The sequence below is a fragment of the Haliotis rubra genome, unplaced genomic scaffold (genome assembly GCF_003918875.1).
Source record: "Haliotis rubra isolate DU_JTF1 unplaced genomic scaffold, ASM391887v1 Scf184, whole genome shotgun sequence".
Classification (NCBI taxonomy): domain Eukaryota; kingdom Metazoa; phylum Mollusca; class Gastropoda; order Lepetellida; family Haliotidae; genus Haliotis; species Haliotis rubra.
Genome location: NW_025765825.1, coordinates 1,131,092 through 1,158,126, shown reverse-complemented (window position 1 = coordinate 1,158,126; position 27,035 = coordinate 1,131,092). Strand labels below are relative to the sequence as shown.

Here is a 27,035-nt window from a genome sequence, read left to right as displayed (position 1 = left end):
ACGCCATACTCAGCAACATTCCAGCTATATTGGCGGCGGTCTGTAAATAATCGAATCTAGACCAGAAAATCCAGTGATCAACAGCTTGAGCATCGTTCTGCGTAATTGGGAACCAATGACATATGTCAACCAAGTCAGCCTGAATACCCGATCCTGAAAGTCGCCTCTTACGACAAGCATGGGTTACTGAAGATCAATATTCTAGCCCGGACCTTCACAAGTTTCATTCCAGTTGTATTACAGCATGTCATCTTACTGTGGAAGGAAATTAGACTTGCATAAGTCTCTAAGGTAAAAATTAATAGTTCAAATGATAATTTCTAAAAAATAATAATGTACTGTCCGCTTATCTAGACTTGCCTCTTCGAAGTATAGAATTACTATACATACATAGGCTCAGCATTCAGTACAGCCTTGGTGCAAGGCTAGATTGAGATGTTTAATACGACCGAGCACACCAATTCATAAAAATATCCCCCCAAAATTTTCATGGTTTCCAACCTTTTTTGTTCAGTATACATGATTACTAACACAAACTGCCAAATCGCAATAATGCCTTACTGTCCCATTATTTATTTGCTTCAAGAACTGCATGCAGGACATCAAACCCGATTCATGCAAAGTCACCACCTCGACTGCACGACAAAAGATGTGTCAAGTTTTACTTATTCACGAGGAGAGTGAATGAGTGAGTATGGTTTTATGCCAATTTCATCAATAATCCAGCAATATCAGAGCAGGGGACACCAGAAATGGGTTTCACACATTGTACCCATATGGGGAATCGAACCCGGGTGTTCGGTGTGACGAGCTAATGCTTTAACCACTAGGCTACTCCTCCACCCCTCCACAAGGAGAGTTTAAACTAGAACATCAGTGCAAAAGAATACCCATTCTCAACTATCCCCAGAAACAAATTCAAGTTTTGAAGTGAAAAATTGTTGCCATGCAAATATTTTCTGTACCAAGCTGTGCCACCAGTATCAAGTCCCACTGTTGACATGAAGGTTAAAATAAGTAAGAAGTATGTGAAAGTTAGGTTTTACAGTAGCTTAAAGGTCACATGCAAACAAAAAATCAAACATGATTAAAACACAATTATCACTTATTCATGACATATAATATACATTGCTGGTTATGAAAAAACATATAAACATATAAATTATAAGCGTACAATCGCAAATCAAAAGTGCAATATTGTGTACTTGGGTTTACTTCCAAAGAAACGGAGCAGCCGGGATACCGAACCCAGTCAGAGCTGGTGGGTGTGCACTCAAGTGTAACGGCTGGTTCATTTGCAGATGCCCTCACGGCTCATTGTGTGTGTGTATATATAGAGATGTTGGGTTTTGTTAATACATGCTCATTTTTTGTGTATAACATTTTGCAATCAACAGACATCATAACATGTCATGTGTTCAAGTATCACACCTGCCTGTCTGTGTAATTACATAATGTGACAGAGACCGAACTCGGGCCATAAATCAATGCGTTTTGTTTATGGTGTATAGCCTGATTGGCGTTAAGTTCAAATTGCATGTGGTCAGTGATCGCAGTTGTGCATTGAATATTGTCATTAGCAGACAGGCAGGCAGACACACAGGTGTCAATAAAACAAGACATTGAGTTTTGTCTGTGACAACGACATATCTATATCACAGTTAGAAATTCTGTCAACGCTGAATAATGACATTGCTTTTAAGTATCGAACTGAGAAAGTGACTCGGTAAGAAGAACGTGTGGTGAAATAGACAAATGAAATTATATAAACAGTTTATTTACTGTCATAACATATAAAAAGTTTGCGCCTGTGAGATATCAACAAAACATTAGGAAAATGGCTCACACCAAAGCCTTCACCGAGTATTCACCAGACAGCCCGCTTCCAAGTTGCGCGAACCTATTTCACTGCGCACGTGCTATGAGCGCAGCCCAGCTGTTGAAACCAGTTTTCCCCAGAAAAGTCGGGGGAAAATTAGTGAATCGTTTGAACTCCGATTTCGCGCGTTTTTTTCATCGCGTTATTTTTCAACTTTATAAGTTGAATTTGCATTTTTGATGATTTGTTTCGGTAAGTCCATACCGAAAGGTATCAGAATCTGCAAAGTTGTGTTTTACGTTGCATGTGACCTTTAAGAAATATCTCAGCATATCAGTTTATTCTGTGAGTAAAGGCACAATCATTTACCAATTCAATCTTTGATGAACTAGACATTCATGGAAATGCCATATTACGAAGTTCAAAAATCATGGCAAATCTTAAGTTGAGTTGCAATCCATACCAATCACCACAATAGAACAAGCCATTCAGGGTTGAATGTATGTTACAAGGGTAAAAGGTCAGCATACACAAGTGGTCCAAATCTCGTTCCAGAAAAGAATGAAATAACTTGACTTCAGGAAACTAGTCCTGATCTTTACTTTTGTCTCTGAATTAAAAACTAACAAGTAATGACAATTTTGACCTGAAGTACACATTCTGACTTAGTGCCATTCAATCTGTGAACCATGTCTAAGAATGATAGTTATTTGTATAGATTATCAACCCTTTAGCTAAAGGTACTAAAGATTCTGTGAATGTGAATCAAACTGAATGTATGCCATTCAAAAGTTAAAAATACCAAATTCTTCCAGATTACTACAGTTAATCTGTCATGGCACACCTTGACAATAACATAAGAATCTGGTGTCCTTGGACTTCTTTTGAGTTGTATACATCTATTTTTTTATCATTTTATCACTCATCAAACACAAACATAACTTTTCTATGTACCAAGTGCAATGTCAAATCTGCTTTAATATTATCAGTCATAAATATGCTTTTTGGCTGCACGTGGACATAGAATATAGCAGGTCACAAAATGGGCAAGTGTTGTTGTCCATAATACCTGGAGGAATAGAATGTTGCAGAATTTTCCACCATCTTGGGCATCCTTGCCAGGTGAAAAGGTAAAGACCTATTTATGTACCCCAAACATTTAGAAATTTGTTAAAAAGTGGTGTGTAATTGCATAAAGTTTTTAAATTATGAGTTACACATTACAAGATTTGTTTTATTTGACATCAGCATCACTTCACTTTATGTGCAAGTCAGTGGAAAAAAGTCCAAATGATTCACAGAAACAGATACAATCCACGTCTATGTATGTTTTAATCCCCCGACCACCCTAAGGATATAGAATATGTATAGTCTGCAGCATGTATAGTCTGTCATGTCAGTTGCCAAATTTCTCTATTTTCATTGAAGTTCTCCAAAATATAGATATTTTGGCATTGGTTTTAAGGAATCAAATAGGTTCATAGATGGCCATGACAGCAACTTCCATCGGAAGCTCACAATCACTCATCTACCCATAAGTTTCACAAATCTTCTAAGACACAAATCTTCACTGAAAAATACTTTGCAACCTTCCAAATGTTAAATGTTTTCATTTTTATCAAAACATTATCAGCTTTTCAATATCTTAAGTTGTGAGGTGTGTTTTATATTGCTCTGAACAGTATTTTCGATACTGTTCCAGCATGTCAGCAGTGTTAGAAATAAGCCAAAAATCCAGCCTTCAAATTGTTACCATACCAGCCCCAAATGGATTTAACCTGACCAAATATGGTGAATTTACTCAGATGTATGGAACATCTAAAAAATTTACCAGACCATCGGGCTGGCTAGCTGTAAATTTAGACCGTCCGTCACAAATCTAGCCCGTCTTGGGCGGTCGGACGGGCCTTATTTCATACACTGGTGTCAGTTTCATATTGGTGAAAGGCACAATGTTTACAGTGTTGCAGGGGAAAGATGTGGATCATCTTTGGGTATGGTGCTCACAAACCAGGGATCGCAATATGGTCCACACAGGAATTTTGGTTGTTGTTTAACACTCTACTCAGAAATATTCCAGCTATATGGCAGAGGTCTGTAAATAATCGAGTCTCAACCAGACAACACAGTGTTCAACAGCATGAGCATCGATCTACACAACTGGGATGCGATGAAGTGTCAACCAAGTTGGCAAGTCTGAACATACGATCCTGTTAGTCACCTCTTATGACAGGCAGGCATGGGTTGCTGAAGACCAATTCTAACGCATTTCTTCAAAGGTTGTTTACAATAGAAGTACAGGTTAATTGCTCATCACTGCACACAGAAGGACTATGCCACACTATGGGTAAAGCATTGTTTTCCACATCTTAACTTTTACATACATGAAGCAGACACCAGATTTCACTTGTAATGTGCTTGCATGTTACTGTTATTTTCGCTATAACTGTACTGCAACATAATATTTAGGTCTGGTTTCAAATCTGATTGATCATTCATTAGTGACTTAGTAAAATCTAACTTGTTTAAATTTAATCATTTACCAAGTGATCGTCCAAAAGTCCTGAGTATTTTCAGGAAGATGAGCAAGGCTTTGTTGACAAGGCTCTTCTCTCAAACAGCAAGATGCTCTATGCTTACACTTAATTCCAGCTCATTGGAGAATAAGCCATATGAAGAATGAGAACCAAAGTGATTGCTATAGTTACAACTTACATTAATTACATTCACCTGAAGTGAAAGTCAGTTCTTCACCAGAAATTTCATGCTGTACCATTCACATATGCCTACTTATCTATCTCTTAATTAAACTATTTAATTTGGAGTCTCATTCACACCAAGCTCCTCAATTATTTTCCAAATTCACAGTTGTATATTCATTCATCCAATGTATACCAGTTTCTACATTCTTTTGTGATAAACTCTGACCAAATTCATCACAACTGATTCATTTTGTGACATGTTTGAATGAAACAATGACATTCCATTAAGAATGAGGACTATTTTTATGGATATACGTCTTTATTCTGTATAGGAGACGTTTTGACATAGATTCTAATGTCATTGTCAGTTTGCTTGACAACACCATTAGAATCTATGTCGAAGCTCCATTGTCAATTTGCTTGACAACAACATTAGAATCTATGTCGAAACATCGTCTATACAGAATAAAGAAGTTGTATATCCATAAAAATAGTCCTCATTCATCATCTACCCAACTTCTAGAATGCCAATCAAAGAAGACATTACATTAAGTTTAGGATTAACGGAAAGAGTTTAATAAATTTTATGATTGAAACAGAGAGTGTTATTGCTAAATGCTCAACTGGACTCAAAATTGAGAACAGCTTTGAACATGAGGCCATTCTAGTCTTAATGCACAGGATTCGTGTGATTTGCACCTTTGCTGGAAGTAAGATCAGGTGGAATAGTTTATCAGACTTAGTGACTTTATATTTGTAGTGTCATTATCCGGATAAATGTATATCAAGTCATAGAAGTATTTAAACCCAGAGTTGTGGATTCCAACCCCGGGAGCCAGAGTAGTTGTGTGAAAAGTTAGTGACAAGAGAGGAACGTAGATGGCACCAACGGTGCTCTTATTATTAGGTGTTCATTGCATGTCAGCTGGATATGGAAGGAGAACCTGAAGTGAAACAGGCCTCAGCACTTTACAACTTTGGCGAAACCAACAAGCATGGGCATGGTGCTGACTATTCTAGAAACATAATCTGGGCAAAATGGGACTGAAATCCATTACCACAGGTTTCTTGTGTGACCAAGGGGCTCAACTCTGTACAGGGAATTGTAGCATTTTAGAAGACTGGATGGCCCTTGCCTCAAGTGAAATCAGACGAACATGTTTCTCGCTAAGTGAAGCTGTAACTGAGAGTAGTTCCATGGTACTTGTGATAAGTTTTATGGAGATAAATGGACTATTCATCATCCTGTCTTGTACATTGTTCCGATTCACATTTTGACAAAAACAATCTTTGTAAACACTAAGTGTCAGTATGGCTTGTTCCAGAGTAGTTTTACAACTCATTTAGACACTGTTGCATAAGCTTGGCACAGCTATACTCTTTTGGGAATCAAACCAAGGTCTTGTGGGGGATGAACCAAAGTTTTATGAAGTAAATGACTAGGTGATACATCCACCTATAACTTGGCAAAAATTCTCATTAGCTTATTGGGTAGGAACAACTAAGACTAGTTTTTAGTATATTTGTAGTTTAATATAGTTATGTTTAGTCATTTAAGTCAAAAAGGAGGAAAAACTAATGCAAATGCATGGTAGCTCACCTGGTACTGTAGTCTAATGTTTCAACAAAGGAAAACCAGTCAGTGGTGACATTGAAAATCAAATATGAACTTCTTGAAAAACCACTATGCTTTGCTTCTGTAGAAGCATCATCACCAACAAAAAGCAACAAAATGCAATGGCACTGATTTACAGGGTAGTTGTTTTGTACAGTAAACATTTTCCTGGAATCACTGAATAAAGAATTAACTGTCAAAGGGACCTAATATATTGTATGTATTTTCACACCTGCCATCATCCATATCACTGCTGAATGTCAAAGGCGATGACACACAAGAGAAAGGTCAATAGTTCAGACTCTGTGAGAACTGGGAATTTTGTGTGAGCCCTCTTACAAAATATGTGAATCATTAAAATTTGCATAAAAATGGTTTCCTGGGGGCCATATACAAGTTATACAACATGTCTGCCATTTTGAACACTTTGAACAGCTCTGAGCATCATCACTTTGTAAAACAATATGTGAAGTTAGTAGTCATATACAGTTTCATTAGTCAAGTTGCTTGAGATGTTTACAACGAATGCTGGACACACAGGCCATACAATCACTTCAACAACTTCTAAGCTAAAACTACAAATGAAATCCATCAAAATGCAGACTGATTTGTGTTTATGGAATTATTTATTTACTTCTCATCACAGGCCTGTTCTCTTATGAAAGAGCGTCACCATATAGCTGAAATAATGCCGAGGTGATGCTAAATTTTACTCACTGTAAAAGGGGGGGGTGAGGTGGCCTGATAGGTTAGTTACTCCCCATTATTAACAGTTGACTTATTATAACAATTATTCTCTGAACATTATGCATCTCTTTTGCACATTTGTTGTGGAAACCAGAGGAAGACTGTTTCCATGGAAAGCACTGTGCATATCTTGAACACGCACATTGAACAGTTAAAGAAATGGCATCAGTTTAAGCTGGGAAACCTGTGGTTGTACTTCAGACAATCTGAGGTATGATTGCTCTACCCCTGGTCCAGGCAACACCAAATGGGTTCAAGTGATACCCTGAGATCAAACTCGGACACAAACTGGTTGGCTGTCCATGGCATATTTTTTCTGAATATTCTTTGAGAATGTTTTTAAAAATTGCTTACAAAGATCTTTGCAAAAATGTATGGGACCTTTCAACACTTCAAGCAGTTACAGTATACTTACTTTGACTAATTGCATTTCCTTGAGTTTGTTAATCTTCTGAGTGTGATCGGTTAGATTTATATCCATATCACGAGTATGGCTTTAGTATAAGTGTATTCGTTTTTGGTATCACCTATTGTCCATGATCCAAGTTGACCAGTAAAACATTTGACTGCATCTAGTAGTCATTTTTAAATGTGGCCTATTTAAAAAAAGTGTATTTTTAAAATGAAACATTTTTGTGTCATTAAGCATGTCATGTGGAATAAAATATGCTCAGTTTTGTATAACCTCTTGAAAAGAACAGCTCAAAGAGCTTGCACACTGCAATGAGCTTCTGAGTAAGCGAGCTAGTTTCACGCTGCTTTTAGCAATATTCCAGTGGACACTAGATATAGACTTCACACACTGTACCCATGTGGGGAATTGAACCTGGATCTTCAGTGTGACAATTGAATGCTTTACCCACAAGACTACCCCACCGTCCCAAACCTTCTGAGACTAGTTATGACCGTTTTTCAGGGTGCATGCTCAATGATGCAGATGCCCAGTTGCATCTACCTTAAATGATTGTTCTGTAAGTGCACTTTATCCTATCTCACAATACACTCAAACAAGCAAATGCTCTGACACAAATGACATTTGGTAATCTTGAAAAGCAATATTTACTTTGCGGCTAAACTGATCAAAGTATATAATTTTCTATAACAATGTGTAAAACATTTTGATCATAACCTGTAGTGTCCTATTACTTGGCAAGATTTTCAAGTCGTTTGTCAACTGTTATAATCACTGTTAACAGTGGGAGAACCAACACTGTATTACCACAGGCTGTTATATAAATAAAATTCTTCTGTTGATACATCCATGCTACAATTTTGAAGTATTTTAATTTCACATGACCGTCATATACAACACACACATTGCTTATCTTAAATCATATGTGAATTTTTGAAGCTATGTTTCAATCACCGATCAATCATAATTTCTGTTTTCCACCCTTCAAATTTTTCTTTCCATTGACAAATAATGGTCATAAATTAATGAAGTCCAAATCACAATTGAATATCCCTGAGGCTTCATACCGGGATACATACATGAATGCCAAACACAAATAGACATGGCCACTAGTTCAAAACACATGTAAAACTTCCAATATTTGCTTGTGCATTTTAAGAATTTGAGTCAAGGATAAGTAGATTATGGATGATGATGGAAGATCTCATTGGTCCATTTTTTGGTAAGAATTCATTGTGACTACACTGCAATTAGAACCAAGTAACTTAGTTTCTTCAAGTGGACAATGCAAATTTCCTTCAAATGCAAAGAAATGTTATTTAATAACCGAACTAAACAAGTTGCATAAGTAACCCATCAAAGACTTGCAACTATCATTTGGATCAGTGGAACTGAATCTAGAATATCTTATCATTTATTTGTTATTAGTTCCACATTTCAGAATGTGAAGTCAGTGATATTACTTTGTGCTGCAGCCAACAATTTCTAGGTATTTTTTTTACAGCAATCTGTATATTCAGAGAGGCCAGGACAGGTAGATTCACAAAATTGTCGCAGACATCCATTCACATCCTGTAATATGTGCAGGCTTTAAAGCAGTCTAAATAAAGGTTTGTGCAGATGAAGCCTCCAGCTCATTGCAGTGATACTTATTTGAGGATTGAAGCAGGCTGTATGCAGTGTAAGAGCACCAAGTGCCTTCCTTCCCTCACTAAGCTGGAAAACACCGATGATTACTATTTCATTGCAGACAAATGTAAATGTAACTTTTCTCCCAGGTACACACTGTGAATTCCATGAGACAAAATATATTTGCCCAAACATCACTTGCTCTTTGCACTCATCAATACTAGGACTGAAATACTTCTTCCAAGGCATTATTTCACCAAATCCAAGTTTTGTCTGTATGTTGTTTAACGGCAACGCTCAGCAATATTCCAATAATGATGGCAATCTGGACCAGACAATCCATGAGCACTGACTTTCATAATTGAGACACGACATGCATCAACCAAGTCAGTGAGTCCGACCACCTGATCCTCTTACAAGCATCATAGCGGAATACCTGACCTGGGTCTTCATGGGATCAGTAATTCTTAGTAAACCCGTGGATCAGAGCACAATAGTGTCCTGATAACTGAGCTGTCAGATCTTCATTAGCAATGATAAAAAGACTGGCCAGATGTTGCAACAATAGAAACATGATTTGTAGGGCTACTTTCATGAATGCCCAACACAAATAGACATGGCTACTAGCTGTGATCTAGTGATTGATCGGTCAACTGATTAATCTTGCTTGCATCAGTGATTATTAATAAGCTCAGGAGAGTAATTGATGTTCATAAAAAATAAAACATCAAATTGAACTTTCAAAGCTATGCTTCTTATTGTTATAAAGTCAAACAACCGATGCAGTTTATAAAACTCTTAAAACTGCAGTGTAAACTACATATGCATGTGCATATCTCGACAGGAAGTATGTTTGATCATCTTGATCTTGGAGGAAAACCAAGTACTATGGATAGTCAACTTCTTTATTGGAATGAGTGCAATGTTGATCACTAGCTTGATAACAGTGTTAGTACCTACACCGAAACTTTGTTGACTATCCATAGAACTTGGTTTTCGTTCATCTTTAAAACTTCTAAAATGCCTCTCGGAGAAATCTTGAACATGGCATTAATCGGTGCCTGTTTCATTTGCACAATGTTATGATTGTGTCCTGTTGTTGCCCAAGCATGTTTTGTGGTAGGGTTTGCAAGTTAAATCTATTATTGATCAATTACTGAGCTGAGAAAATCTTGATGAACTTGTTTCCTACTGAAGTCCCAAATTAAGATGCAGTCACATTTTGATATTGAGTTACTTGAAAAATCTTTCAATTATAACAGAAAATCATTGCACATAGGTTATTATCTCTGTAGGAAGACATGGCTTATGTGTTTAGTACATAATACATCATGACCTATCAAAATTGTTTCAGGTTTACAATTAAAAGGTTAAGTGGACAATACTCAAACATTTCAACAAATGAATACAGGAACCTCGAGGTTCCATCAATCCCAAATGACAAAAGATTGTATATTTTTTATTCAAATGTGCAAATCATTCAGAAAGGTTGATTCACGAAAAAAAACCTGAATTACTTCACATTAAACCTCTCTACAAAATAGATTCCCCATCTCAAAACCCATAGAACTGGGTTATGCAGGTTCAGAAGATGTACAATTCAGTAAAACAAAATGGTTGGTACTTCAAGACCATGATTCCCTGCATCCTCGATAATCTCCAGGGAATTCATTACGATAAATCTTCACTATACCTTGGATGCATCTATGGCTCGGCCTGATAGTTTTATTACCTCCCTTGGCTGGCTTTTTATCCAATCAGGTGCCTACGCTGTGAAGTTGAGCTTACCAATCACAACTCACTTTCTCTTCTTAAATTATCTAACCAATTTATCCTGGCAACACAATTGATGCAGAGGTACTCTGAAAGAGGTAGGAGTTCTTGCACATATTTTTTTTCAAGTTTCAGAACTGTCAATTTGACTGTATGATGTCCCCCCAAAATCTGAGTCGCACTGTGAGTTTGCAACTGCGACCGCTATCTTTGGGGACACTGGCAAGCTTGGTTGTAACAGCGGCTTTGCTGATTGGCTACTGTGAGAATGCGGAGCCAGCAAAGAAAGGAAATAAAATTATCGGGCCGAGGGATAGATGCATCCAGGGTATAGTGGAGATTTATCGTAACATTTACCCTGGAGATTATCGAGGATGGATTCCCTGATGAAATTCACTAATTTTGTAAAACATCTTGTTGGATTCTATCAGGGTTTTTCCTTTGTTTTGTCTTCTGTGTTCATTTGTCAAGAGAAGCAAGAAGTCGAGATTAAATTGTTGGTCATTGAAGAGCACAGCAACTGAAGTGGGACACTGTGAAGCCAAGTTTATTCAACTGAAAGGACTTTGCATCTCATGACATTAAAGAGTCCTGATAAGAACAGGAGAAGTTGCCTCTGTAATCATCATTCAATGAAATTTAAGTAACCCATATTTGGAAATAAGAGAACAAGGCAGAGATTGTTTAAAGAGATGTCCTATTGCACTCTCATATCCTTCAGCTGATCACCTCTGTGGCACACCAGGTTGCGAGAGACAAGGGGACAGTAAAGATTGGTTGGTTTGATGATTAATGCAGCACTCAGCAGTATTCCAGCTATATGGAGGCAGTCTGTAAATAATAGTCTGGACCAGACAATCCAGTGATCAACATCATGAGCATCGACCTACTGAATTGGGAACCAATGACAGGTGTTAACCAAATTAGCAAGCTTGACCATCCGATCCCTTTAGTCACCTCTTACGACAAGCAGGGGTTACTGAAGACCAATTCTAACCCGGATCTTCATGATGGTAATGACTGCTGTATTGATTCCTGTGTGTGTAACATGTAGCTTCTAAAAATTAAGCAATGTCCTTCAGTTATTGAGCTTTCTTGATACAGTGTGCATCACCTTCACTTAATCATGTGGGTGATGACAAACACAAAAAGGTACCTGCAAGGAAAAATCTTTGTTTTATCCTTAATAATGACTCACATGTATGGGGAGCACTTAAGTTGATTCCACCACCTGCATACCCTTTCAGACAACCATTGAGTAGTGTTCAATCACATCAAAAAATGTGTCATATGCGGTCACATATATTTGACACATTTTCGCAGTTAAATTATGCTCCACAAAAATAAGACTTCCCTTGATATGACAAGACTCATACAAGATACACTACTGCCACAACTTGCTGTGTCATGTGATGTCAATGTGCATAAAACTAGTTAAAAGATTGAGTAGCATTGCTCTTAGTGACAGGACCGGTCATGTGTATAAATGGTATGAAAATGAATTGTAACATACCGACTTAGGTCAACAGGTTCACAAGTCGTGATCTTCAAAGTTATCATTGATCAGTTGTTGCATCATGATTGATCTTCCTACTCGTGCCCTTTTTTCTGTTTGAATATCCTTTGGGGCTGTGTATGAGGAAATTTTCAGTTTAAATATGTTAATTGTATTTGTGTTTTGAGTCATTTCTTTATTGCTGGGATGGTGCAACAATATGAAAAGCCCCAATATGACAAATCTCCGACATTGTGTGATTGTATTTGTGGTGCTACTGCTGAATTTCAGATCAGTGAAACAAAAGCGCGACAGATTTCCTTCCTTGTTAAGGAAAGCCCAAATCCTCCAGAAGAGCTGATTGTTGTATGCAGGCAGATTTTCAAGCCGATTTATTTCCACTTCTGACATGTTCAGCAAGTGTATAACCTGGCCATGATGAAGAGCACTGGAGTCAAGTCTTGTGATTGGGTGTTCAGTGAACTCAGACCCATATAAAAACAGAACAAGTTAGTGTGTGCAAACGTACATACAGAACAGCTCTTATAGTAGAAAAGTCCATGAAATTAACAAATATGCATTTTGTTTTATCATGTATCATGTAAATGCCAGCAGTGTATCATGTCAAAAGTTTTGAATCACAGTGCATCAAAGGTTTTTGAGCCATTTCTCCATGAAGACACAGGTCAAGTTATATTTAAACCTGATAATTCTGCTGTCACATTAGGGTTTTACTTGTCAATTCACCCAATTTTCGCTTGAACATGCTTGGTACAAGTGACAGGGCTTAATTTAAGAGATGTTAACCTACTTGCACCAGGTGCAACCTGAGATAAAAATCTAGTTGCACCAGCCAAATTCCAGTTGCACTGCTTTTATTGCAATATTTAATGTAAGAAATATGCTATTGAATTATTTATTATGTTTTATTCAGAGTTTACCCACTCAAAAATTGAGTTGCACTTGGTGCAACTTAGACAAATATCTAGGTTGCACTTTGTAATATTGGGTTGCTCCAGTGCACGTAACAAAGCACTAAATCGAGCCCTGAGTGATCAAAGCAATCACAGGTGCATATCAAACTTCATTACAAAAGCAAAAGGAAGAAACACCATTCCAAATAACTAAAAGATATCAAAGTATGCCACCATTTCATCCACAAGAGAGTTGGATCTAATGATACCATAGTTATGGTCTGTTTTGGCTTGAATTGTTTTCATTTGTTCAGGTGAAATGAAGCCAGATCATTTCAAGAAGTTAGCATCTGATGGTTATGCATCCTTTGTGTAGATTGGGGGACCTTCCTGTACTAGGGCTGCAACGAATACACTATGTGGCGAATATGATACCTATCATGAATATTGGGCAACGAATACGAATAATTATTCACGAATAAAATATTGTAGTTGAGTGATTGATGTACAATATGGAATGCCCATGTTGACAGCTTTGATTTGTCAAAGCAATAACCAGTGATCTCATGACACTCAAATTTGGTATGTAATAGTTATTGTTGACAGTACATGTGCAGTCTTGGCAAACTAACATGACTTGCACTAATGCAATGCTAGTACATGTTCCATTCTTGCATATCTCACTTTGGAAAAGGACATAAGGGTTCAAGTAAAACATGTTCCCTTTAAAAAATCTTAAATATTCATTAATATTCGGTTCTGGTAACCACGAATAACGAATTGAATTCATGAAGGGCTACAGTTCGATTCACTGAATACTAGTATGCGAGTGAATCATTACAGCCTTATCATGTACTGAAGTTTTTGTTTCCCAAGGCATTTTTAACACTTGGTGGTTTTTAGTTTTTCTAATCACGTTAAAATAACTGTGCTCTTTGAACCTTTACATGTACAACTTAACATAATGCTTGGATATCAGTCACTGCATACGTTTTTGGAACAGGTGTGCCCCTTTTGAAATTCTGTCACCCTGCCCTTTTAGGATCCTTGGGGAAACAAGTTTCAGAACAGAAAAGAACTTTTTCATTTTACTGCATGTCTATTAACGTCATCTTTCCGAAAGTAAAGAGGAAACATGTGATTTGAAACTCGCATTATTTCATTTCACAGACAACCATATTCCCTTTTCAGCAAGAAAGGTTTCATACAATTAGGCTGATCAGTGTTTCAGATGGATGTCAGTCATTGGTAGTAGGCTGTTCAATTTAAATTTGACAGTGCTTAAGTATGACTTCTGATCAATAAAATTGCTGGGGAAGGCATCACCATAACTAAAAATTAAATTGTAAGGATCAGTCCTACTTCAGTATAAAACAGTCATAAAAAATCAAAACAGACATTCCAAGCAACATGTCTATGTATTAAAAAACCTGTGTATAAAAATCTGGCAGTTGCTATAGTGACTAAACAATCTCCTTGCAACATTCATTGGTCATATTGTATATAATATATTCACCCAATTAAAAATAGTATTGATTTGTTTGTTGTGGTCTGCAATAATAGTTGACATGTAACAAAACGTGCATGCCACTATGCCAGGCGAGTAAAAATCAGGAACCACTGTCAAGACCAGCTGTTTTTGCAACAAAGACTGTTCCGTCACTAGTGCGCCTTGTGCTAAGGTTCTGAAATATTCATTTCAGCAAAGACGGAAGCAACTTCACTGCAGGTTATGTTACGATTGCAATTCAAGATAAATGGCAAGACAACTGTGCATGGAGGCAAACAGGACCATGTTTATGTCAAAATTATTGACTGAACAAAACATTTCACCAATGTGCTTTTTTGCCAGAACTGAATGTGTTGGACATTTCTTCCATACTCATTTCAGACACTGACTTCTGATTCCCTTTGAGCATTAGACTGCTGGGAATAGAAGGTTAAGACAAGGGTTTCCAAACTGAATTTGTGTTTTCTTCATATTGCCACTGGACTTATTACATTGCATGTGTCCAAGAAAATTACCCATATAGAGCTTTAATGAAACATTTAACATCTGACCATGTGGTCGTTTAATTTTGAATTGTTTCATTATCATGGACTTTCAATAATGCAGTTTTGCATAAAAGAGCTACAGATGACTACTTGTTAAAAAAAAAACAGAAGTCGCGTAATGAGAATGAAGCGTTCAGTTTTTGGTTAGTGCATAATATTGCAATACTGAATAGACCTATAACATGGGTTCCTCGAAGCGAAAAAAAGTTTCGTCCAGACTTTTCAATTAATGAACGCACCGCTTGAAGTTTGAGTTCATTGCCGTTGGCTGTGGGAAGATCACCAAACATGTTGCACAAAGTAACTTGATCCTCACGCAAAACATCCATGACAATAATGAAATTGCCCTGCTGTTGCGTAACGTAGTGTTGATCCTTCCAAATGTAAGTAACGTAATAATTTCAAACGATGCCGATATTACACGCACCTTCCATAAAAGTGTGAAATCTACAACAATGGTGTGTAGGTACGAAAACAGCTTGCTGAAGTGATCATGAACTGCGATTGAAGCGCTTGGTCCAATAGTGGAGCAACCCACTTCTTTCAAATTTTGAGGTATGTACACAGAAGCATTCAGAGTAAGCTCCATTTCCTTGGGAATAGCCCAGCATGACTGAATAGCGTTAGGCATTGGGGCAAACACTATTCTTTCTCTTGATGACAAACAATTAGACATTTTCTTAAGGGAATGGTGGAGTATGATCAAGAACTTAATTTTCACCAATCAGAATGTATTATCGTGTTTGTTGTGAGAATTAATTTAAGAGCATAGCTAACATGTCACATGAAGCAATTAATTTGCCTGTGTGAACTGTCAACTCTGGTAAGTAGGGTCGGAATGAGAGAAACTATCGCTGAATTTCCAGTCAACCTTCCACTACAGTTCCGGGTAAGAACATACCAGACAAAACTGTTGGAAGAAACTGTAAATGCCCACTTAAGTGTTTGAGCGAGTGACATGTCAATTGAATGCAAGCTCTTCTGACCTTGATTGCAGATTTACTGATTCTGAAGATAACTACATCACATGCATCTAAAGGTTCTGTTTATTTAGTATTGGCACCTTGTGACACAATGGTCTGACAGTTGTAAGAAATTTTAGTTTTGTTTGGGTTAATATTTGAGATGCCAGGTGTTGCACTGTGTTCAAGTAATATTCATGCATGTACTGGTACTTATTGGTAACAGTATGTCACAGTGACCTTTTGTATGCTTTGCCAAAGTTACTAAATACTTTAATATATACAGAAAGTTATTGTTCTTGATTTGAAGTGATATTTGTGGGAAAAAGTATGTCTTCCCATCACAAAACACCATGACCTCATCATTATATAATCATTAAACTCGTAAGATTTCTTTTAGTGACGGAAGAGATAACTCTTTCCACAACAGTGGCGTATCCAATGGGAATGCCTGTGCTAGCACTATACATAATCAGAATCAGTCTTGGTAAGAAAGGGATGAAACTAATTAATGACATCAGTAGAATAATGTATTTATATTTTAAAATTAGTAAAATGACGATTTCCTCGAGAAACATGATTTTGATGGTTAGTCCACTATTGCACCAAATGTTTCAATTATGCTGGCGATACATCCATATTTTCATAAGCACTCTGTTTTACTTGGAACGGCATGGAACTCTTGACAGTCAAACACCGTGAACGACATGACGTGTGAAATATATATGCTTTGAAAATTAAAACAGACAAACGCAGTTGCATACACCAAAACAGACATAGAAATGAGATTGTTAAAAAAAAAGAAGAAAAAAATGTTTCAATTATTCAGAAGACATAATAATGCTTTATAATGTTGCCGATGTTGTAATGCAGACACTTTGTTTCATAACTCTTTTCCAGCTGAACACATGCAGCTACAATGTTTTTCATTGCTGATATACCCATGATAACAATTGCAGATTGTAGCTTGTTTATAATTTAATACCACACCTGTATCTTTGTCTCTACATTGAGCCCTAAATAGACAGGTTTGATACAACCTGTTGCATCAGTTTCTTTACTATGATTCTTAATGCTGATCAACTTAGGTTGGTTCATAGTCATCTGACTTGGCTCCTTGGTAAACATGTTAGGCACCACTTGGGACCTTGAGAAGAAAGTAAGCTGCAAGTCCAGACATTTGTGATTAAGTCATTTAGTCAGTATTTCAGTTTATAATTAGATACACAACTTTAAATACACACATAGCAGTAAATTAAGGTTTGGATGTGATGAACTTGTTCAGTCCCATTGCTCAAAGACTAAAACATATTTCTGGTCTGAATGGGCAAGACAATTTGTTTAATCAAATTCAAAATGAGGTGCAAGTTTTAGAAACTGATTTACATGGAAAGTGGTGTGGAGTAAATTATCAGTTACGATCAGATATAACATTGATAGAGATGACGGCAGATTAGAATGTTACTTACAATTTACAATGTTCAACAAAAGAGGGAGAGATTAATCAGTTATTGATTTAGATGGTATCATAACAGGTGTAAATCTTCACGTCTGCATGTCCTGTCAACATGGTCAAACAATTGAATTTTGTATGATTTGTGTCAACTTGCAACTTGTATAGAGATGAGGTCCTCCTTTGTGGGACATCATGACTATCCATGCCTTGATGAACTTGTTCGAGGCTCATTCCTTTCACTTTTCGGTAAGTTTCCACTTCTGTACATGGTTGAGTAGAGAGGTGATTGTCCAAAGTTATACTCCATCATTCACTGAGATGATAATGTCTCCCTGCATAGGCTAAGTGCAGATATTTGTCAAGTCTTTCAAAGTACACAAGTTCTAAAAAAGATTGGGTCAGATGTATTTACAAATGTTGACCTATGCAGCAGAAAACTACAAGATATTTACTTCACATCAGTCCATTTACAAATGTGCTGACGAACATTTCGGGTGGGTGTTTACAAATTTGCGTTCCCCAGCAGTAAAATACAAGATGTTCGACTTTCATCGGCTATAGTACACATACTAATCGGGGTTTGTAGTTTTCACATTTACAAGAAAATCACTTTTCCATAATGCCTTCATTTTCGCGAAAATAACAAGTCATATCGGTAGGAAACGAGATTGGATAACTAGACATGGATTCGATTCAACACGTGGATTGGTCGTTCGATCGTTTGAAGAGGTCCCAATAAAAACATAGCTCTTCAATCGCCTAAAAATACGTACATTGAAACAGGAAGCTTCCGTTTGTCAACTGCTACCACACATTTAATCGCTCGGCCCCTAGTCGCTCATGTGATAGCACTTTCGTTGTGAATCCGCACAACTAAGCGTGGTCGCAACGGTCACGTGATGTCAAAAATGCCTTCATTAACTCCTCCTTATTATAACAACGTTAACATCCACTTACGCGCCATGGCAAAAAGTTCGGGCCCAAAAGTTCACATCACAACTTATATTTCGTCATTTGGACAACACTTAAACCAAAATGTTAGGAGAATTTTCTGAACGCAAAACTGGAGATACATCGAGACGCCATTTTGATTTGTCTACAAAGCGCGGTCTCTTTCTCTCCTTCAGTAACCGAAACAATAACTTCAATCGCTTTATGTGAATACTTGCACTTGTGCCATCATGATTCGAACTTTAAAGGCAAGCATAAACCATAACAATCTACCTCAAAAGTTATAAACACGTCTTCTTCAGCATCTTCTTTCTTGAATGAACATTCGCTCTATTTGGATATTCTACAATCACCCCAGAAGTGACTCTATGCAAATGAGCTTTGTGCGGATCTGAGAAAATGAATTTGAAAAAAAATGAAAAAAATATAAATATTGGATGAATTAAATAAGAAGGCCCAATACTATGTCAAACCAGATCATACTTAACTCATATTTATTTTTCCCTATTCGAAATAATTAATTCAGCAGCAATTAGTGTTTCTACACAACTGGTTCAATCAGGTGCAAGAAGAAACTTACAATGTGCAAAGTTAATTGATAACACCAATAAGAAGTAAATAGAACTGTGTCTAACGACATTTTTGCGCAGTGCTAGCATAGCACGCTTCGTTTTGTTGTGCAAAATATGGTGCACGACAAAGTTGTAAAATATTTGGAAGGACATAATATTATTATGGGTTTTTTTGTGTATTTTTGACTCTCTGTTACAAATGGACGCCTTTGATAACATGAGCATCACTTGCTTGATAAATACGACCAACAGGTCACATTCAAGGACCGGATACAGAATCCATGTCAACTCTGTCCTCACACATTGTAATTTATTTCGTATTCTTGCACATTTTCTGTCAGACCCAAATGACAACAGTCGCACTTGTCAACTTGAATAGTCGCGAAGGAAGTAGCATCTTGAATGTTTACAGACAACCAACATGGCGGGGATTCGAATGGAATTCCTTCTCTTACTCATCGCTGTTCATGGCACAAATGCTCAAACTTTATATTCTATATTCCAAACAAAAGCTGACTGTAAAAACGGACCAAGTGACCTTTTTCACGAATTTTACGATGCTGTTACAATGACCTGTGAACCGTGTTCACAAAATAGCACTCTTCAGAAATCAAGTTCCGATGGTAAGTCACATTCCTGTATGAACAAGTCTGAGACTAAGTAGTATCGTGCATCTTGCCTGTTTGACTGCTATCAAATGACGACATACATAATGACAAGTTGTAATTGAGAATGGGGGAAACCAATTTACATACATGAACAGATTGTCACTTTGGGTATATTTTTTAGCAGAGTACGCGCAAGTTGAAGATGCCCTAGTGGTTCAAATATTTTACTCATCATTAAAGGACTGACACGGCCAGGGTGCCGTTTAGGTTCACGCAAGTTGAAGATGCAGATTCGCTAATCCGATGAAGTCTCGCTAGTGGTTCAAACTTGACTGGTATATGTGGTTGACCACTTGACCATCATCAAATGTGTGTTTAATTTGACACTGAACATGGGTCAGGGACAGCCGTTTAGCCTGTCATACAGTACAGACCCTGAAGCAAGCATAAGCAAGAAAGCCCATGCAAGTCGAGAAAATGTGGCAAGTCTAGATTTCCACAGCTTCAGGGTCTGTACCAATCTGCTGAATTCACAAGCGAGCACAGCGCTTGTAATTATCAGTTGATCTCAAGCTGTCACTAGTATTTAATATTAACTGATGGGAGCCTCCCCCAGCACTCCCCAAGACCCCACACTAAGCCAAGTCCTCCTGCTTCTGCCTGTCCTCTCACTCCAGACAAACAACACGTGTGATTACATTAGAGACCTGATGACTTACAAAATCCAAATATTGTCTTTAACTGTTTCATTTTACACTGGTGAGGAGAGGGGTGATTTCGAAAAGTTTTCCATCTCAGGGTAAAAATGAATTGGACTTTTGATGAAGATGAAAGCAAATATACATAGCATTCGTCCAAATCAGAATACAATGATTGAAACTGAAAGGTACTTAAGTGGTGAAGATGTGTTGTTTTGTTCTCCAACCAGACCAGGCGTGGAAAATCACTGACATTTCGAAATTCTCCCTATTTATACAAGGCAGTAGAAAATACAAGCCCTGCTACTGTCATTGTTGTGTCACCCTTGATTTCAATGATGAAGACACAAACAGAGAAATATTCATCATTAGGCTCAAAGCAGTGTACCTCAACTATGTAGGCATTTGTGCCTTTTTCAATAAACTTTAAAAAGACATCGTCATGGGGATCTGATGGCATATTCCTTGATTTATGAACGAAATTGCAGATATCCATCATATCATCAATATACTGCTCATTCTTCTCCTTGATGCCAAGATATTTTGTCTGTCTTTTTGCACATTTCTTTCAAGTATTTATGAGGTATCATGATAAAAGTGGCATGATACAGGTAAAAGCAGATGCAGATTCTGTTTCATAGGAGATTTCCAATCTTGTTTCCTGCAGTAGCGACTTTCTCTGCGTATCCCTTGATTCAAAATCATCTTTTGCACTTCAGTTCCACAGGATTGGTACAAATTAATTGCAGATTTCTTTTCAAGGCAGAAAGTATTGTTCACACGAGTGACCTCACCTAAACATTTTCTGTACACAGTATGTGTACCGGTAGAACATTCCCTGAGAACATTTTTCGATCAGAAGACATGGCACTCTCAGTACTTCCAATAAAAAACATATTCTCCTGTTCAATGCGACATCAGTAACACGTATAATGCAGGCCGAACCCTTGGATTTTCTGAGAATAAAAGTAACTTCGGAATTTTTGTGAGATCCAATTGTCCAGCCATAGGAACATCAAGAGATGCTACCCTTAGCTGGTATCCCTGCTTGCTCTCAAAATAGATTTAGCGACACTTGATACTCATTACCCCAAAACGGCCCACACGCAAGGTTGTCTTAGAACTAAGGTTGTTTTGTACAACAGCACCCAGGTCAAGGTCGGGTAGCCCAGTGGTTAAGTGTTTGCTTGTCACTCCCAAAGGACCGGGTTTGATTCCCCACATTGGTACATTGTGTGAAGCCCTTTTCTGGTGTTCCCCGCCATGATATTGCAGGAATATTGCAAAAAGTGGCATAAAATCTAACTCTCACACTCACTCACCAAAACATTTTTCATGTGTTTCACCAAAATGTCCACGACCTTCATCACACATTTGAAACTGTTTGAGTTGCATTCACTTGAGAAACCAGAATTCTGTGATTAGGAGTTCAAACCATGATTAGCCTATTTATGTACCTGGGTTTGTTAGCACTAGTGGTGGTCCGATTAATTGAAATAATCGAAGATTGGTCGCAGTGACTAAATGACCAAGCAATCGATCATGTTTTCTCATAATCGAACACAAACAATTCTGGAACACTTGTTTTCATAAACAATATTTTTCACAAGGTTGGTTTTGTCTGTTACATTTCATAAGCACTACAAGCTTGTTTCAAGTCATGATTGAATTTATCTTAAAGACTCCAAGAAATTTATGTTCCTGACATACTAGTCACCCATTAAAGATGTGAAATTTTGCCAAAAACCAAAAGAACTACATGTTTTTTCCATATTTTTATGTGCATTAACAAATTTCATTAATGACGCTAACCAATTTTTTTCGATGATTGATCGGTTGTAATAAACCAATCATCAATTATGAGATTTTAACCAATTCCCAACACTAGTTAGCACCATACCTGTGCCTCCTTGTACCTCACCAATGTGAGACCTGCATCACTTCAAGCTTTTTTCACACATTAAGCATGTTAAGTTGACATGCAGTGATAACACTGGAATACTGTTAAATGCAGTGTTTAACCCAATTTACTCTTTCATCATAGTAGGCTTTCCTCCCAATTTGGGGTGGTGGGGTAGCCTAGTGGTTAAAGCGTTGGCTCGTCACTCCGAAGACCCGGGTTCGATTCCCCACATGGGCACAATGTGTTAAGCCCATTTCTGGTGTCCCCCGCCGTGATATTGCTGGAATATTGCTAAAAGCGGCGTAAAACTAAACTCAGTCAGTCAGTCAGTCCTCCCAATTTGTGAGAGAGGTGGAGACTGATGTTCACTGCCAGCTATCCACCATCTTGGATGAGTGGTTTATTTAAAATAACTATATTCTATTAGAAATGTAGTTGCTCCAGGTTTTCACTAGGCTGTGAATGACCAGTGACTCTCTGCTAATGTTAAACCAACTCCTACATGCATGTAACAGAATATTTGTTCACACTCCACTCTCCCTGTTTACAGGCCTAACATGTGAGTGTAACCCAGGATTCAGGTACACTCAAAACTTCGGTGGAACAAAAGTGACTTGTCAGGCTTGTCGAGCTGATCAAGTAAGATGATTAGTGTGTGTGAGTGAGTGAGTTAAAGTTTCACGTCACATCAGCATTTTTTCAGCCACATAGCGACGAGACCAAGTTGCTCACATACACATTGTAATTACAAACTTTAAATGAGTTACTTAAAGTACATGTTCCTTCAGTGCATTATTGTTTACAAAGAGAAAATGTAACATTATTAAGCTCAGTGTTGTTGTTATTGACTAAAGTGAAAGAGACACTTGTCATTATTGTCAAGTGATATAGGCATATAGCGGAATAAGTATGATTTTGACAACAAGTTTCAATGCTTTCATTTGTATATACATGATAAAGTGGGTAAAAAACTAGTTTTTTTTATCTACTCTTCTTAAGTTTTGATATTAAAATTAAAAATTGTCCATCATCATGATTTTTTGGCAAAGTATATCAAATGCCATGAAATATTGAATGGTGATATTCCTTCACTTATTTATTTTTTTAAATATTCATTTAATTGTTAGGTTCAGGTTTACAGTGCTTTATGTTACTTTTGAGTCTGGTATTTTGAATAAGACCATGTCATGTTTTATGTTTCCATAAACTGTTGAACTGTTGCCTAGGTTACGTCATCAGATGGGTGGGAGTGTGTGACATGTCCAGCATCTGCAAGTGCCACACGCACATGTCCCAGCTGTGCATCATCCACTCGACCACAAGTACAAGGTATTTATTCATATTTATGTTCTGAGAAATGTAATTTCTCCTGTGTTCTAGGCATGTCATGATGATTTGTTCATGATACGACGTATGTTATGATATTCAATTCACTGCAATATTTCATAGGAAATAATCACTATTACAAAAACCTGAATATCTTATCTCATACTTGAAACTGTCTGCCTACACAGGGATACAAAAAGATAACATCAACTGGTTTCACTGTCTAATGACAATACCATGTTGTGTAATATTAAAACAGTCTGCCGTTAGAAACAGATCAGGATTAGAATTGGTCGTCAGCAATCCAGGCTTGCCATAAGAGTACTGACTGGATCCAGTGGTCCGTCTGGCAGGCTTTGGATCTGCAAGCATTGGTTGCTGAGGACCAGTTATAACCCGAAGTTTCACGGAGGGAGACAAGCAACAGTTTCTGAGGATCAGCTCTACGTGGATCTTCAAATGGTGTTACTATTAATTCCATCCTCATTAGAGAATACCGTGAAATAAATTATAAGTTTTGGAATATTGCAAATCGTAAGGAATTATTTTTATTATGTTGGGCTTAAGATTCTTCATTTGTTTACAGTGGGTCGTGGAGTGGATGGAAACTGGATAGCTGGTCCCAATGCCAGAGTCTGTCGAAACTGTGCAAATTACACATCCCTAAACTATGCTGGAGACAGGTAAAATATTTGTTACTGTTTATAAATATGTCATTTTGATATTCCAGCTCCCCTGCTTTCTTAACATTCTACTAGATTAAAGTCATTGGTAGTCATTTAGAAGTTGTTAGAACATGGAGAGGAGAGACTTAATGGATCTTAGCAAATGTATTGTCTGTTACGAGCTATCGGGTGCTTGTTGATGGGGTTAAGTCAGTGTGATAGCAAAGAGTTGGGTGACAAAACAACATCAACAGAAATGATATGTCCTTTTGTTGGTACTGATTGGTTTTAGCACAGAAGAGTACAACACTGGGTTTTCAGATGCTTTGGTCTCTGTTTATTGCTGGAATATTTCACTGGATAATCCACCTTTGGCAGTGATTGATGTTGACACAAAAATACTCTCTGTCATCTATCTTGTGTTGGAGATTAAAATCAGTACCTTTTTTTGGGTCCATATTTTAACCCTAAAGGTAAAATATAGCTAATTAAATGTTATTCTGTTTGACCATATTTGTTGGGTATTGTTTCATGCACAGGGGCGTGTCACGCTTAGAAACAGCGTTAGAAAGACATATGGGTATATAGACCCTACCCTAGTACTATATAAAAGGAAAGGGATGTAACGACGGATCCACCCCCTCCTCATTCTAACTTAGATTTCACCACGTAAACTATTTTTAAGGCCCCGTCAAGGCCTACGGATCAAAAGCGAGATGCTTTCCCTACAAAATGAGCTATAAATGGTCACAATCGGATCATTATTTCAAAAGTTATATGCCACGACTCACCGAAAACCGCTACCTCCGCAATTCCAAGCCAAAATCATGGATCACCCAAAACAGCGAAAACTCACCTTTTAAATTCGTTTATTAATTCCAGCCACGATGACAACACCTATGTAGGGCTAGATTCGATCGGCAGAGGCATTCCACGTGTCTAAAAACTTATTGCAACATCTACAAATCATTTCCCTGACAGTAAGCAGACATTTTCTCTAAACGAGGTCTTGGTATCTGCGAGTTTCATTCTTTTTGCCATCCTTGCCCTTAGGTTTAGGCGTTGGCGCGGGCGTTGGCGACAAGTGAGTATGATTGCCGATGGTTTTGGAGAAAATGTCTGCTTACTGTCGGGGAAATGATTTGTAGATGTTGCAATAAGTTTTTAGACACGTGGAATGCCTCTGCCGATCTCCCAAGTACCGGACAGTCTCAGCTCAGCCTTTGATAAGGCTGCCAAGTTCCAGAATCAGCATATCCCGACATTCAACGCCAGGAAATTCCCCTTACATCACATGGAACCCTTTCTGAAGGCACCAGAGATTGATGAGGACTACAAGATCATCAATGACTCCCGCTATAGAACTTACAAGATAGAGGACTGGATACGACTATTAGACGTACCTTCTTCGGACTAGCCAGGTCTAGGGCTATCAACGAAGCACTCATCTCGAAGCTCAAGAACTCCACCGCCAAAGACAACCCGATATATTCTGTGCTACTGACTCAGAAAAATGACCACCAGTTTATGTCAGAGCATCTAGCATCCACATCAGCGGGCCTGACTCTCCTCAGGAGACAAGGATTATTGTCATTGTGCACCTGGAGTGAGCGGTTCACCAAGTCCTTATACAGAGCCCCATGGTCAGCATCATCCATCTTCGGGAGGAGGAATTGAAGAAGTTGCCAAAGAGGTTACACACGAATCAAGGGAGGTCATGATGATAAAGCCCATAGATACCTTGGCAAATGTGATTCGTCAGACGACCCAGCACTACTCCAACAAATCCAAGTTTGCAGGTGTCCAGAGAAAAGAAGTATTCCAGCTCAAGAGGAGGAAGAGGTTCTTTTCGTTGCCCAACCGGAGCCCCCAGAAGTAACCCCAGAAAAGGACGAGTACCCAGGGGTGCCAAGGGGAACCAAGTGCTGAAGGACAGGTTTGGAACGACTGGAGTCTTCCACCCCCAGCCGTTCCTGTACAACCTTCGACAGTGGGTAGGCGTCTTCAACGGTACTGGGAGAATTGGGGAATACTACAGGACGACTACGTATCCCAGATACTACGCAGAGGGTACAAGAAACAGTTGGAAGCCACCCCACCACTTACAAGCAACCCGCTGGCCTTCAACTACGCAGCCGACCAGACAGAGAAACTGGACGACCCAATCAAGACTCTACTCGACAAAGATGCAGTAGAAGAGATAAATCAAGATCTAATCACGCCCTGTTTTTACTCCCCATTTTTCCTGGTACCGAAGAAGAATTCCAAGGAGAAGTTTCGGCTCATCTACAACATGAGGAAGTTCAACCAGGAGTATCTCCGCAGACCAGCAAAATTCAAGATGATACATCTTCCTCAGCTCCGACATCTCGTTCGTCCATCAGACTACCTCGCCAGCATAGATCTACAAGATGCGTACCTACACATCCCAATACATCCAGACTCAAGGAAATACCTAAGATTCCTTTTCAACGGACATCACTTCCAGTGGAAGGTTTTACCCTTTGGAATATCGTCGTTGTTTACTCGAGTGACCAAGCCCATTATCACATATGTACATCGTCGAGGTCTACGCAGTGCATTTTACCTGGACGACGGAATTCAAGTTCATCAAGATCCCAGTCAACTCAGACTTCACCATCAGGCTTCTCACTCAGTTAGGATGGCTGGTAAATCTCCTCAAGTCGGAACTGGAGCCGAAACAGGATCTTCAATTTCTAGGAATATGACTCA

The 27,035-nt window shown here is 38.1% G+C and overlaps 2 protein-coding genes across 3 annotated transcripts in view; one reads left to right on the top strand and one right to left on the bottom strand.

The window, feature by feature from the left end:
• LOC124273794 overlaps positions 1-18,899 on the bottom strand; it is a 37,739-nt gene extending 18,840 nt beyond the window's left edge. For both annotated transcript variants that reach the window (XM_046709103.1, XM_046709102.1), the window contains exon 1: positions 18,804-18,899. The gene's annotated coding sequence lies outside the window, so the exon portion shown is untranslated. The remainder of the gene's footprint in view (positions 1-18,803) is intronic.
• Positions 18,900-19,517: 618 nt separating this feature from the next.
• Positions 19,518-27,035, top strand: part of LOC124273793 (meckelin-like) — a 34,881-nt gene continuing 27,363 nt past the window's right edge. The window contains exons 1-4 of the mRNA XM_046709101.1: positions 19,518-19,725; positions 22,862-22,950; positions 23,538-23,640; positions 24,224-24,320. Coding sequence (XP_046565057.1) covers positions 19,524-19,725; positions 22,862-22,950; positions 23,538-23,640; positions 24,224-24,320 — 491 coding nt within the window. The 5' untranslated portion in view covers positions 19,518-19,523. The remainder of the gene's footprint in view (positions 19,726-22,861; positions 22,951-23,537; positions 23,641-24,223; positions 24,321-27,035) is intronic.